Raw genomic sequence first — 13,806 nt, forward strand, 5'->3', positions numbered from 1 at the left:
TCAATATATTGTGAAATGGGAGTGTTTTGATTGCATAAGTTATGAAAGGAACACTACTTCCAAGGTCTTGAAATCTCGCACTATACCCCTATTTAGACAAGAATAGTTTGACTCGAGTTCAAGTTCATTAAACAAACAAGCTTGATAATATAGCAACAAACTACACCACGCTCTCTCTCCTCTTTGGAGAGGGCTATCATACTCAATACCCAACCACACAATAACAAAAAACAAGAACACACACATTGGATGCCATTTCGCACTCACAACGGTCACTTTTCCACTAAAGAAAACGGATAACGGCTACTTTTCCCTGCCATGGGGTATGAACTAAGAGAGAAGGACAGAGGGAGCTTCCTTTCGGCATAAAACAAAAAGGAAGCAAATGCTTTTGTGCATAAAAGGAAGAAAAGAGTGCTTCTTTTGCTTCCTTCTCCTCCTCCTCTTATCTTTCTTTATCAAGAGAAGAAATTAAGGCGAGAAGTGTAAGTGGCTTTTGGAGACCAATTCCTTGGAATTATATCCCTAGCTGCCACTGTTCTTCCTGTAGATAATGTCGTTAATCTCACTGAAAATGGACCCTTTAAAGGCCCTCCAATTATGCACCAATTTGCTCCCCATAAATGCTTCATTTCCAGCCACTCCCTCGAGTTCCCCTGCCATTTTTGTTATCATTATCAAACACGACGTGGGAAACCAGAGTAAACTTAGTCAACAAAGCTTCACTATCTTTAGTCAACCACAGTTTTATAATCATGTGGGAAAGTTCATGCTTTTTCTTCTTAAAGATGCTTCTTTTTCAAAGATTCTTCGAGTGGGATTAGACTTTTTACGTGTAATTAGGTAGCATCTTCGGTAAAAGATCAAACTTTTCTGTAACAGCCTAAGCCTACTGCTAGTAGACGTTTATTGTGAGATCCCACATCGAGTTGGAGAGAAGAATGGGGCGTGGAAACCTCTCAACCCGAAAGTAAAAACTCAGAGAGACGAATTATTGGGATGTTAAAGCAAATGGAATATGCTTGAGTAATTAAGTTGGCTAAAATGGTTTGTAGACTTACTTCTTTTATTTGCATTGCACCGATGTCTCCATCCCCATCCTCGAATTCAACCAAGACTGAGAGCCAGTAATCTGTGGAGCCTTCATTGACATGGAAGGCAATGTTCTTGCCTCGATACTTACAGGGAGTTCTACAGATTTACGACAGCAACAAATAAGCGACAAAATAGATAAAAGAAACAAACAAATCATGGGAGTGATGAAAAACAGAGTGCAACAACGAATTTATACCGTCGGTAAATTACTGGGATTTCTCCTCTGTTTCTGAGCTGCCCACCTTCACCGGCGATGGCCATACGGCCAAAGGCAGCGCCGCTGAGATCGAAGTGGGTATTTCCATTAGAACAATACCCACCGGGGCATTCGTCGGTGATGATTACAGTAACGGCTCGTCTAGAGCAAATCCTCTGGTCTAGACATTTCACCTTGTAACATGCTCCACACCCTTCACCGTTTTTGAACAGAATTGGACTCACAGCCCCAACTCTGGCCTTTAGAGGCCTCACATCCACTAAATTTCCATACCCACATGCTCCACCTGCAATTTCACATTGTCAGATCCTAAAAATTCATCAGCAAAGAACTCAAGAACAGCGGAATTCCAGTTGAGTTTTAAATGATTTATGAACTGGGTTTTGGCTAATTCGAACGAATTGGCTCAATGACAGTATTTCACAAAAACAGAGCAGTCCCATTATCTTGACAGACTCTAAGAACCCTAAAACGAAGAAAACAGAGCAAAGATATGTAGGGAAATGAAACCGCCGTACCGTCGCTACCGTCGCCCTCGGGGCTTCCGTACCACGTGGCGGTGGCAGGAAGCCAATGTAAATCCAGCACACGGTGTTGGAGCTGAGCCACCGCCGTGAACCACTCAAGGACGGCCATGGCAAAGAAAATAGCCCCAATGAGGCCAAAACCACGGCGGGGGAGAAGGAGGTGCATTTGCGTGAGCATAGTCGGCGACACCGCTTGCTCCGCTGACAATGTCAGTTTCCGGCGGGCACAGTGATCGAGAAAAACAGTTGAGACAGAGAGAGGATTGGAGGATGTAGCCGACGATTTTTGTTGCAGCACGAGCACAAGTATAAGGTGGTGCAGTCTACTGATTTTGAAGGGGGCCGTTAAAGTAAATATATAAAAGTGTTGGGGATTATCAAATGAACCACTTTTTTTGACTTATTTACAGAAAGTGCCCCTTCCGTGGGACCCCTCGATACTTGAGGCGTTAATTTCCCATAATCGTAGTAGTTTTATAAGAATTATTATTATATTTTTAATAATTTTATCAAATTAATCTCGTGTTTTGATTTTTGAAATATAACATTTATAATTAATTTTATTGAGAATAATTATTAATATTATTGCTAAATAAATTTTTAAAATACCTAACATTTGAGTCATATTATTAATAATATACTTATAATTGAATGAAAATTAAATCAAAATTTAATTTATTTAAATTATTTTAATAATTTGACTTAATAAACATAAATTAACTAATCATCAGGCTTAAATTACCTTTTTCAAATATTATATAAAAAAAATAATTATAATCAAACTGCTTTTAAATTACTGAAAATTCTTTAATTTCAATAATTATAACTCACACGTCGCATTTTATGGGTAAACATTCACTTTGTTCATTACCAAGTCATTTGTGATAACTATTTTATTTTCAAAATTCTAAAATAACCTAAAGAAAAGTATATTCGAAAAAGAAAAAAGAAAAAGGAATAAAAAGTATGATATTTAGAATAAAAAAGAATAGAATAAGAACAATACCATAATTAATTGATAAAGGTCATTCAAAAGAGTAGACAAGAGAAGCCCACTCCATAAATAATAATATAAAACTTTTTTCTTTTTAAAACTTTTTTTTTTTTTTGAAGGATTAAAAAGGGGATGATTTTGAGGATAAATAATCCAACAGTTTGTTTAAAAAGTGGACAAATAAATCCAATATCTATACCAAAGTGGACACCCTTGATGGGATGTTTGTAATTAATCCACCGTTTTAAAATGATGAGATTGACATACGGCAATATGTAATGGACCAAAGCGGATAATATTTCCTTGCGATTCTACGGAAAAGAGGGCCTAGAAATTTTGATTACAAACATCCCGTCAAGTGGACCCAATTGCAAGAGCGGCCACTGATATTGGATTTATTTGTCCACTTTTAAACAAACTTTTGGATTATTTATCCTCAAAATCATCCCTTTTTCCATCACATTTCACATGCACGTCCACTAGCAAATATTATCCGCTTTGGTCCATTACATATTGCCGTATGTCAATCTCACAATTTTAAAACAGTCTGTTAGGGAAAAATTTTCATATCGTTCCAGTCTCTAACCGACGTCGGATCTCACAATCCACCCCCTTGATGGTCAGGAAGAGGTTTCCACACCCTTACAAGAAATGTTACATTCCCCTCTCCAATTAATGTGGAATCTCACAATCAACTCCCTTAGGGTCCAACATCCTCGCTGACATACCACACGGGTATAACTTTGATACCATTTGTAAAACCCAAATTCCACTTGTGTTGGTCAGTTATGTAAACATGCTAGAGAGGTTTCCACACCCTTAAAGAATGTTTTGTTCCCCTCCCACTGCAAAGACGCAGGAAAATCAAGACATGATAGCAAGCACCGGTGGCTAACGAATCATATTCAGTAAATGACTTTTTTTTAAGAACAGATACCAATAGGATTTAGGAAACTGCTTTCAGAAGAGTACATGAGCCACAATCTCTATTAACATGATTTACATATAACGTTGTCACATCTGAACCCATCACGAGTATTTTTCTGCGAGAAAAAAAATTCTGGTTTATAAGAAGCTATGATCATATTCAATTCTACTGATATGAGCTATAGTGTTCAAAAAGAAAATAGCTCACTGTAAACAATAGAGAATGAAATCCGTGTCAAATTCGCGCTTTCGGTCAACTTCTTTCCTGATAGGAAAAGGATGAAAAATGAATCAATATATAGCTGATTACATATACATATATGAATAAGCCCAGTACAGGAAATGACGCACCTAGTATGCAATGAGAGGATTCAATGCAAGTTAATAGGCTGCTTCTGTTGCAGGCTTACTGCAAAGGTCAAAGAGATCAGATATCATCTACCAACACACTCTAGATGGATGAATGAACAGTTCTTATCAGCTTAGACAAGATTTAAGTCGCTTCTAGGATGGGAAATCAGCAGAAATCTTGTTCTAATGACAAAAAAAACAGGGTAGAAATTGAGACCAAAAGTCTACCACTAGCACGTATTGCCTGCTTTGGCCCGTTACGTTACGTCGTCAGCCTCACGGTTTTAAAACACGTCTACTAGGAAGAGGTTTCCACACCCTTATGAGAAATGTTTCGTTCTCCTCTCCAACCGATGTGGGATCTCACAATCCACCCCCTTGAGGGCCCAACGTCCTCACTAACACACCGTCCAATGTTTGGCTCTAATACCATTAGTAATAGTCCAAGTCCACCACTAACATATATTGTCCGCTTTGGCCAGTTATGTATCGTCGTCAGCCTCATAGTTTTAAAACACATCTATTAGGTAGAAGTTTCTATACTCTTATCAGGAATGAATGGTTCACCCTAAATAAATAAAGGTAATTGCAGCAACAAAAGGACAACAAATTCACGGTCATCATATATAAGACCAGCCTCACAGATTGGAGCATGATTGTGTATTTATACCTCATCGTCAGTTCGTTTGTTCCAAGCGTCGTTTTTAGATGGAAAGACGGGGTCTCCAATAACACATGTACTTGGTGAATGAAGAGCATTCTTAAGAAGCGGAAGCCTCTCAGGTGCATAATCGTCATCGCTGTCATAATATCGACGCGATCCAATTGCTTTTAGTAACATAGCCAACAATAGAGACAAACCCTGAGACAAGCCAATCCACATTACAGGTTAGCCAAAAGGATTCCCTACCTTAAGACAGGCCAACATGACAATAGAGAGAAAGGGAGAGAAACAGACCTGAATAGACATCATTGAGATCCCTATCCATTGGCAGATATCGAAGTTCAATCTGATGAACTGCTTGAACTGATCAAAACTTCCACTCGGATCCACTGGAAAGTCCTGGTGTAAAGTTGAAAATGATCAGCTAGAGGTATAAATATCTGTTAGCAGCCAGTTGCATCGGAGATAAACGACACGTGAACGCTTTCGTATGTAAAATGTTCACCTCCTCCCAATCACGATTCAGAAATACATCAGTAGCCAACCCAGCCTCCACCATGAGAACCACAAAGACAAGCATCACATACTGCATCCATTGAACGACAAACATACTCATTTGTCAAGCAATCTATTATTGAACAAAAGGGAAAAAATGGGGAAGGGGAGATTCATATCATTTAGTCAAGTAAGAACACCGTACGAGATGAAGGCAACAACCACGAGCAGTTTCAGCAGCAATATGACCCACGCATGTGATCACACATAGAAGAATGCCCAGGCCAAAAAAACTGTACATGAACCTGAAATTTAAGCAAGACCAAGTATGTAAGCTACATCCCAGTCTAAGTAATGAAGAAGTAAACCAACTGCCGGAGAACTCAAATCTAAACCATATCAACCGCTATAATACACTTTACTAAGGGTTAGGAATTACGACTCTCTCCACAATAGTGTGATATTATTACTTTGAGCATAAGCTCTGGTAACTTTACTTTGGGCTTCCCAAAAAGCCTTATACCAATGAGATGTATTCCTTATAATCCAATTAGAACTCCCTCCCAACCATTCCATGGAGGGAAAAACTAGAGGTTTAGAACCCATCCTACAAAGAATCATAACGCAGAAAGAATAAAGAATATGAAGATAATTCCTATATTTTGTCAGATTAATAATGAAATCGATGGATTCCAATACTCAGCCTGACCCCTGCAAAATATTACAAGAAACAAAAAGAGACCCAGAAAATGGAAGGAAATCCCAGATTGTAAAGTCTGCAAGAGAGCCAAAAGGCAATACCATGGAATTGGGTCATCGGGTCTTTCAAAGGGAAAATGGCCCAAATGCCTCTGCCAAGCCCTCATCAACCAAATTCCATACAAAATCATCGCGATTCCAACCAACCCATTTCCAGAATTCACGAACTTCAACAAAGATTGCATGCACGCCCTTATCATTCTCACCATTTGTTGCCAATACACAATTGACCAGACAAATACGCAAACAAAAAATGAGAAAGCAGATAGCGAAGAAAAGCCTAATGAACGTAATATTCAACCGCCAGAAATATCCGCTGCGCGCTAAGATTTTTGCGCTTTTTCTGGCTTTAAGGGACTTTTGCGATTTTTGCGCTCTTTCCTATTTCCAAGGAACAGTTCACCCATTTTCATCGAAGCCCGTTCGTCCACCGTTGGACATATGACGACGGCTTCTTTCACCCAATGAAATTTAGAGACCGAATGTGGGGAATAAAAGTATTAGAAGATGAATAGCTTAAAGGAGAAGGGAAAACCCGGTAAGAGATGATAGAAATTACTTGTCAGCGTTACAACAAAATAATAATTTTTACTTCGATTAAAGTTTTTGTTTTTACCCGCAGAAAAGAACATAGAATAATTATTTATCAATGAGAATAACTAAAAAAGGCTTATTTATTAGGATGCATGCAATAAAGAGGATGTTAAAATGTGAGATTCCATATCAGTTGAGGAGGAGAACAAATGGTATCAAAGCCAGACATCGGTGGATGCGTCAGCGAGGAGGCTAAGTCTCAAAAAGGGGTGGACACGAGGCAGTGTACCGGCAAGGACGCTGGGCATCGAAAGGGGTGGATTGGGAGGTCCCACGTCGATTGGAAAAGAGAATGAGTGCCAAGTAGGACGTTGGGCCCCGAAGGAGGGTGAATTGTGAGATCGGAAGGTGGATTGTGAGATCCCACATTGGATGGAGAGAAGAACGAAATATTTTTTTATAAGGGTGTGGAAACCTCTCCCTATCAAACGAGGACGTTGGGCTTCAGGGGTGGACTATGAGATCCTATATCGGTTGGGGAGAACAAAATATTTTTTTATAAGGGTGTAGAGGTTCGAGGGTGGGTTGTGAGATCCCACATCAGTTGGGGAAGGGAATGAGTGCCAACGCGCTGGCCCCGAAGGGGGTGGATTGGGGAGTCCCGCATCGATAGGAGAAGGAAACGAGTACCAGCAAAGACGCTAGGTCCCAAAGAGGTTGGATTGTGAGATCCCACATCAGTTGGGGAGGAGAACGAAGGTGGATTGTGAGATCTCACATCAGTTGGGGAAGAGAATGAGTGTCGTCACACTAGACACTAAAGGAGGTGGATTGGGGAGTCCCACATCAATTGGAGAAGGAAATAAGTACCAGCGAGGACCGAGAAACATTTTTTATAAGCGTATGGAAACTTATCCCTAGCAGCTCGTTCTGGAAACTTGGATGGGAAGCTCGAAAGGAAAAACTCAAAGAGAACAATATGGGTTAGCCGTGGGCTTGGACATAAAATTACAAGTTTGTTGGGGGCATCTCCATGATTCTAATTAATAACGACAAGTTCCATCGTTATAAGAGAGAATTAGGAAAGAATTACCTCTTATCGCCACAGTTCTTTTAATGTAATCAATTGTTCATTGTTCTTATTTCAGTTTGTGCCTGCATATGATCCATAAACTCATCATCATCATCAAGTTTTTACCCACAGGCATGATAAAATTACAACAGAAGAGCCCAACACTTCTCTAATATAAATATATCATCACGATATCTGAAACTTAATTCAGAAAATGTCATAAACCGCATCAAAAATCCAAGTACATTCTGTAGGCATCTCGATCAGCAGAGTAGTATCCTTCAATCAAGCTATCAACTTGGAACCCAAGTTTCTTGTAGAGAGTCACAGCCGCAGTCCTCAGGGGATCAACATGAAGACCTATGCGTTGAATGTTTCTGGTTCTGCATTTCTCAATGGCTGCCTTCAGCAGTGCCTCTCCATGACCTTGTCTTCTATAGTTCTCCTTCACTGCACTTCGTTTACAACCCACATGCCAGGAAAGGACACAATGGTTGTTGATTAGCGAGAATTTACGCACAATTAACCAGTCTTAAAAGCTTTCCTAGAAACCCCAGATGGAAAAGGGGGAGATTTTCTCTCAGCCCTTTTGTCAAACAGGTTATGTGCACAAAAAAAGTTGCAAAATCAACAAGCCTAGGATCGATACATTAAGCTAGCCAGATTGCAAATTTATAGCTGAAGTTCATCTAAACTAAACCAGATCATTTACAAGCTGAACTGAAAGTACTAGATGATCCAAAACATCGGCAGATCTCGCATTCAATTCAACATATACAATATCCACAAAAGTGGGCATGAGGATAACAGGGGAGAAAGGAAAGAAAACGAGGATAGAACCTGCGAGCTTGGCGATCGTAGCGTAGAGGGAAGAGGGCCAAGAATACATGACATAGCCTACGACTTCTCGATCGAAATCCAGAAAAAGCAATCCTGAATTCTTTTTCTTCAATTCTTCATCGAAGAATCTGGCAAGAGACTCATGTTTTGGGAATATCTTCTTCTCGAGCTTCACAATGTCTTCAACTACCTTAGCACAGTTGGTGGAGTTTCTTTGCAGTTCAACGATGACCCCATTACTCATTGATGAGGCCTGTGGCTTTTGGTGTTTCAGAAGATTTTCTTTGATTTCTCAACACCTATGTATATATATTACACACAAATGGTCAGTTGTGACCCAATAAAAAATCATGAAATTTTATAAAAATATTGGGATTTTTTTGTAAAACTTTAGAATAGTTTTTTAATTAATAAATTACTTCATCATATTAAAGATCGAAAAATAAATGAACAAAAATTTATTGACACATAAGTCATGGGTCATGAATAAAATGACCGTGTTAAACTATAGATCCCACATTGGTGGGTGAGTGTATGATATTGTCCACTTTGAGTATACGTTCTCATGGTTTTGCTTCGGTATTCCCCAAAATGCCTCATAACAATGAAGATGTTACTTATAAACCCATGATCACTCCCTTAATTGTCTAATGCGGACTCCCTCCCGACAATCATCAAGAATCTTATCCCGTGTATAGAAATGCTCTCAAATATGAAAATCAAATAAGCTCTGAATTCGAGTATAGATCGTCTTTAGTGGAAGTTGTCAATCTCGTGTATAGATTGATGCATTTCATCTTTTGATTACAACCACGAGTACTAATGTCACTTAAATTACTATAGTTATCGAACAAATTTTATTGCTATTATAATACTCCTTATAATTTTTTTATCCAAAAAAAAAAAAAAAAAAACCATCTCTTGTGCTAGAACCCTAACCTTCAAACTGGGTTGAGTTGTGTTGGCTTGTTGTTTTTTTAATAATTATTTTGAAAAATCACACTTTTATTACAGATTTCAAAAGGTTTAAATATCATAAAAACCTATAAGTATTCAATCTTAAAAAAAAAAAGAAGCCCAATCCAAATTCCACGCTATGAATGAAATGCTGCGAGAGGAAACACGGAGCAGTATCGCGCTTCTTGGGAATTGGAGGAACATAAGTCCACCATGCTCTCCACTATAAGGGCCTTTGCCCCCTCTTTCAATCGCTCTCCATCTCGCGCGTTTTCAACCAAAACCCAGATGGATTCCATCACCAAAAACCCCGACGCCCGCATCTCGAGGTGGGCTTCCAACTCCATATCAACAGAAGCTCGCGTAACCAGTGAAGAGACTCCGATCACGTTGCAGGAATGGCAGGGTTGGGGCTCCACGTCTCCGATGCCTACAATGGTTACGGAAATTATCGAGGAATTGAAGGCTTTGGAGAAAAATATTGATGCCCAAATGAGTTTTGGTGGTAATGGGGGCAAGCTTCAGGTATGCCACAAATTCATTCAATATGTTCATGAGTTCTTCGTTACAAATGCAACTAATGTGTTAAATCTTATGCCTATTTGCTGTTTCTCTATCTCTTGCAAGGAATTCATCTGGATAATGTTTTTGTATATTTCTGTTTATGCAAACGATTGCCCTCTTAATCTCCAGAATTTCAGGGATACTTTAAAACTCAGGAGGACAAGAAACACCGAGCTACATATCAGGCTCTAGGTAGTTCTGAGCAGAAACTCCAATTCTTTTCAGCTCGACAAATAGCATGTCGTTTGCTTGGCAGTCGGGATTATCTTTGTCAGAAGGTATAATTTGTTCTAAATGGTTCTTTATTTCTTGGGGTCCCCAAGTATTTACAGAGCTTAGTTATTATGAATTTAACTTCTCTAGCTTTCTTGGATTCTTTTGGAGACTGTTTAGTGCTGGCTTCCTTTTGAGGATTGTATGTGTTCAAGAGTCAAGCATTGTCCTCTTTGGTCTGGAGCACGGTTTTGGCTATATATGCATCCAAAGGTTTGTCTAGTGTTGATCAATTCTAGGTTCTCTTGATCTACTAAACTTGACTTAGTGTTGTGGACTTATTGTGCAGGATTTTCTGCGGCAGAACAACACAGGGAAGTTGTTGCTGCAAGTTTTTGGTGTAGAAGCTACAACTTTGTGCCTCTATGGTATCTCAGAGCATGAAGATATCATGTGGAGTGCATTCAAGTCAGCAGGTAATTGTGTTCCTCGTGTAAGCTTTAACAAGACTATAACTATCGGACTATAACTATATTTGTAACAGCTCAAGCCCACTGATGGCAGATGTTGTCCTCTTTGGGTTTTTCCTTTAGGACTTCCCCTCAAAATTTTTAAAGCCCCTTTGCTAGGGAGAGGTTTCCACGTCCTTATAAAGAATGTTTGTTCTTCTCTCCAATTGATGTGGGATCTTACAATCCACCTCCCTTCGAGGCTTAACGTCCTCACTGGCACACCGCCCAGTGTTTGGCTCTAATACCATTTGTAACGGCCCAAGTCCACCACTAACAGATACTGTCTTTTTTGTGTTTTCTCTTTTGGGCTTTCCTTCAAGGTTTTTAAAACACGTATAGTAGGGAGAGGTTTTTACACCCTTATAAAGAATGCTTTGTTCTCCTCTCTAACCGATGTGGGATCTCACAATCCACCCCCTTCAGGGCCGAACGTCCTCGTTGACACATGTTCCTCTCTCCAATTGATGTGGGATCTCACGATATTTTATTATAGCAAAAACTAAATATAATGTCTTACGCTATGACTAATAAATTATGCATTTCATGAGATTTATGGTATTCCTCTTCATCTACGAGAAATATATACCGATCATTGCTGTCAGATTTACAAATTGTTGCTCATTAGCACAGTTGGCATGGCTTGTAATACCTATTTTCTTCTTTTGTTTACAATATTACCCAGGTAAAAGCAAGGTTTGTTGCCTTTACCCCAACAAGAATGCAACTTCAAAAAGTGTTCAGGATGCCTTCAGCTCTGAACTCTCGACTAAGCAAGAACGCACGCAGCAAACGGTACATATTTGTCTGAAACAGTGTTGTGAATGTCCCTTTCTTGATTGAGTTTGATTTCATATTATCAATTGGTACTGATACAAATCAAGACATGGTAGAAGAAATTTTAACACACCAGAATTCACAAATCATTTCTCTAATTTGGTGCACTAGTTCACGTGCATGCATGGCTTATCATATTACTTACAACGGCCCAAGTCCACTGCTAGCAGATATTGTCATCTTTGGGATTTCCCTTTCGGGGTTCCTCTCAAGGTTCTTAAAACGCGTCTGCTAGGAAGAGGTTTCCACACCCTTATAACGAATGTTTCATTCTCCTCCCCAACCGATGTGGGATCTCACAATGCACTCCCTTCGAGGCCCAACGTCCTCACTGACACTCGTTCTCTTCTCCAATCAATGAGGGACCCCCCAATCCATCCCCCTTCGGGCCCAGCGTCCTTGCTGGCACACTACCTCGTGTCCACCCCTCTTGGGGCTCAGCCTCCTCGTTGGCACATCACCCGGTGTCTAACTTTAATACCATTTGTAACGGCCCAAGCGCACCGCTAGCCAATATTGTCCTTTTTGGACTTTTCCTTTCGGGCTTCCCCTCAAGGTTTTTAAAACATGTCTGCTAAGAAGAGGTTTCCACACCCTTATAAAGAACATTTCGTTCTCCTCCCCAACTGATGTGGGATCTCCCATTACTATTCTTGTGTGATCATTATGGCTGGGCTACCTATGATTCATCATTTATGGCAGACTTCTAGGCTCAGCTTTTCAATCCTTGCAGTTTCAAGTAATGTAACTTGGTATTCTGGCTGATGTTATGTTCTTTTTGGCTATGGTTTTCTTTTTGTAAAATCTCGTGTTCTTCCAGTTGAACAAGGTCATAATGTTCTTGTTGATTCTACTCATAGACTGATGGAGATGGAATTCTGAATTTTATTTTGATTGATGGTACATGGAGCAACTCTGCTGCAATGTTCAACCGACTCAGGGTAATGTTATGTAGCATTTTTGTATCTATATCTTCTTGTTGGATCTTTGCTGGGTTATTTCTGGAGAAAGCCAATGTTTTGCCTATAACAAAATGACTGACTAGTCCGATGATTGTTGCTATTACACAGGAGCAAGCCAAATCAGTTTGGGGGGAGGACCTTCCATGCATATCCTTGACTACTGGCTCGTCTGCAATGCATAAACTCAGGTAAGAACTCGAACCAGCAATCCATTATATTATCGAACACTTTTCGATTCTTTTCCATGGCGGGGTAGGTCATTTGAGGTGAAAGCATAATTCTTTTATAGAACATTAAACTCTTTTTACTATTCTACACACGGCCCATACGAATATGGACCTATCTAGGCCCCTTTTCTGGTCGGGCTAGCATTCTCTGGTGCTCTTGCTAGTCACCCAATAGGAATAGTGACCGTCGTAGTATTATGATAAACATAAGAATCATTTTCCTTTTCGTAATGTACGCGTCTATACCCATTGTAAATGGAGAAATTTCCCGATGCATGAGGTCCCCACCTTTCTTTTGTAAATGTGAAGGCCTCAACCATCATGGGACCGAACCTGCACAGCAGCAGCAGCAGCTAGCCTGCTGTTTGAACTTCAACTCATTCCAAGGTTAAGTTCGGTTGGATTGGAAAAACAGGGCGAAGCATTGGAAGATTCTCTGGAAGTATTGTTAGAAGCTCTTACTTCTCGACGCATTCGGATGGGGCGATCGATCACTCGTAAAGTTAGACATGCAACCAGCTTTTGCTAGTGTCAAGTATGATGTTCTTGAAACCCCTGAGGTGATTTCCTCTGCAACTTTGGCATTGAAGGCTATGCTGTTATAGTACCTCAAAATTTTCACTTACACATGCAGCCGAGTTTAAATCTGTTCCTTATAGTCTTAGGATTATATTAAAACATTGATCTTGTAACTTGTCGTTTGATTCTTACATTAATTCCTTAATAGTTCTAGTCTTAGGATTAATTTTGAATATCAGTGATTTCAATTTTCGTAAGAACAAACTTTTTTCTCCGATCCTTTTTTATACATATTTATTAATGTTTGTAGAGACTGTATTCTTTGCCCTCACTCGTTGCTATCTTTAAAAAAAAATTATCGTTTTTTTACCATTCAACCTAGTTGGAGCATTGAACCTTTAACTTTTTGAATTTGAACGTGTATGAAATAAGCTATGAATCTTTTTTTCTACTCGCAATATTCCGTTCATTCACTACAGCCCACAAGTTCAGGCAGATCAAATCCAACAAGATTGCAATTTAAGGTTGTATTGTTTGTAAATT

At 39.5% G+C, this 13,806-nt stretch overlaps 4 protein-coding genes across 6 annotated transcripts; 1 reads left to right on the top strand and 3 right to left on the bottom strand.

Annotated features, from left to right (window-relative positions):
* Positions 1 to 114: 114 nt before the first annotated feature.
* On the bottom strand, positions 115 to 8,000 carry LOC111469620 (expansin-B3-like). The gene is made up of 5 exons (XM_023114953.1): positions 7,996 to 8,000; positions 1,831 to 2,165; positions 1,292 to 1,598; positions 1,062 to 1,191; positions 115 to 656 (listed from the first exon to the last, which is right to left on the bottom strand). Exons 2-5 carry the CDS (start codon positions 2,015 to 2,017, stop codon positions 459 to 461), a joined length of 822 nt encoding a protein of 273 aa, XP_022970721.1. The 5' UTR covers positions 2,018 to 2,165; positions 7,996 to 8,000; the 3' UTR covers positions 115 to 458.
* LOC111469621 (tetraspanin-19) lies at positions 3,743 to 6,505 on the bottom strand. Of its 2 annotated transcripts, XR_002714910.1 has the most exons (8): positions 6,072 to 6,505; positions 5,476 to 5,575; positions 5,281 to 5,361; positions 5,070 to 5,174; positions 4,782 to 4,973; positions 4,112 to 4,169; positions 3,969 to 4,025; positions 3,743 to 3,876 (listed from the first exon to the last, which is right to left on the bottom strand). XR_002714910.1 is itself a non-coding variant. In XM_023114954.1 (6 exons), the coding sequence occupies exons 1-6, from the start codon at positions 6,236 to 6,238 to the stop codon at positions 4,167 to 4,169; spliced, it is 648 nt and encodes a 215-aa protein (XP_022970722.1). In that variant the 5' UTR covers positions 6,239 to 6,505; the 3' UTR covers positions 4,111 to 4,166. The 2 variants fall into 2 exon arrangements, 1 of the variants encoding a protein (XP_022970722.1); XM_023114954.1 differs by lacking the exons at positions 3,743 to 3,876; positions 3,969 to 4,025 and having other exon boundaries at positions 4,111 to 4,169.
* On the bottom strand, positions 7,652 to 8,769 carry LOC111469625 (putative ribosomal-protein-alanine acetyltransferase). Its single transcript, XM_023114957.1, has 2 exons — positions 8,476 to 8,769; positions 7,652 to 8,085 (listed from the first exon to the last, which is right to left on the bottom strand). The coding sequence occupies exons 1-2, from the start codon at positions 8,717 to 8,719 to the stop codon at positions 7,865 to 7,867; spliced, it is 465 nt and encodes a 154-aa protein (XP_022970725.1). The 5' UTR covers positions 8,720 to 8,769; the 3' UTR covers positions 7,652 to 7,864.
* An 805-nt stretch (positions 8,770 to 9,574) lies between these two features.
* On the top strand, positions 9,575 to 13,594 carry LOC111469615. 2 transcript variants are annotated; one of them, XM_023114949.1, is made up of 9 exons: positions 9,575 to 9,957; positions 10,134 to 10,274; positions 10,390 to 10,482; positions 10,559 to 10,685; positions 11,404 to 11,513; positions 12,416 to 12,496; positions 12,626 to 12,705; positions 13,054 to 13,305; positions 13,466 to 13,594. In XM_023114949.1, the coding sequence occupies exons 1-8, from the start codon at positions 9,646 to 9,648 to the stop codon at positions 13,271 to 13,273; spliced, it is 1,164 nt and encodes a 387-aa protein (XP_022970717.1). In that variant the 5' UTR covers positions 9,575 to 9,645; the 3' UTR covers positions 13,274 to 13,305; positions 13,466 to 13,594. The 2 variants fall into 2 exon arrangements, with proteins under 2 accessions (XP_022970717.1, XP_022970715.1); XM_023114947.1 differs by having other exon boundaries at positions 13,054 to 13,300.
* The last annotated feature ends 212 nt before the right edge of the window (positions 13,595 to 13,806 follow it).

This window comes from Cucurbita maxima, unplaced genomic scaffold, assembly GCF_002738345.1.
Source record: "Cucurbita maxima cultivar Rimu unplaced genomic scaffold, Cmax_1.0 Cma_Scf00041, whole genome shotgun sequence".
NCBI lineage: Eukaryota > Viridiplantae > Streptophyta > Magnoliopsida > Cucurbitales > Cucurbitaceae > Cucurbita > Cucurbita maxima.

Bases quoted from the DNA above. Each gene is read 5' to 3' on its own strand.
- LOC111469620 (XM_023114953.1), bottom strand. From the start codon at position 2,017: ATGCTCACGCAAATGCACCTCCTTCTCCCCCGCCGTGGTTTTGGCCTC. The intron at 1,599-1,830 runs GTACGGCGGTTT...GTGAAATTGCAG, and splicing joins CGAGGGCGACGGTAGCGACG to GTGGAGCATGTGGGTATGGA. The intron at 657-1,061 runs GTAAGTCTACAA...CAAAAATGGCAG, and splicing joins GTGCAATGCAAATAAAAGAA to GGGAACTCGAGGGAGTGGCT.
- LOC111469621 (XM_023114954.1), bottom strand. From the start codon at position 6,238: ATGGTGAGAATGATAAGGGCGTGCATGCAATCTTTGTTGAAGTTCGTG. The intron at 5,175-5,280 runs GTGAACATTTTA...ACTTTACACCAG, and splicing joins TGAATCGTGATTGGGAGGAG to GACTTTCCAGTGGATCCGAG. The intron at 4,974-5,069 runs GTCTGTTTCTCT...GGCTTGTCTCAG, and splicing joins TCTCAATGATGTCTATTCAG to GGTTTGTCTCTATTGTTGGC.
- LOC111469625 (XM_023114957.1), bottom strand. From the start codon at position 8,719: ATGAGTAATGGGGTCATCGTTGAACTGCAAAGAAACTCCACCAACTGT. The intron at 8,086-8,475 runs GTTCTATCCTCG...AACGAAGTGCAG, and splicing joins TACGATCGCCAAGCTCGCAG to TGAAGGAGAACTATAGAAGA.
- LOC111469615 (XM_023114949.1), top strand. From the start codon at position 9,646: ATGCTCTCCACTATAAGGGCCTTTGCCCCCTCTTTCAATCGCTCTCCA. The intron at 10,275-10,389 runs GTATAATTTGTT...GAGACTGTTTAG, and splicing joins GGGATTATCTTTGTCAGAAG to TGCTGGCTTCCTTTTGAGGA. The intron at 12,706-13,053 runs GTAAGAACTCGA...GTAAATGTGAAG, and splicing joins TCTGCAATGCATAAACTCAG to GCCTCAACCATCATGGGACC.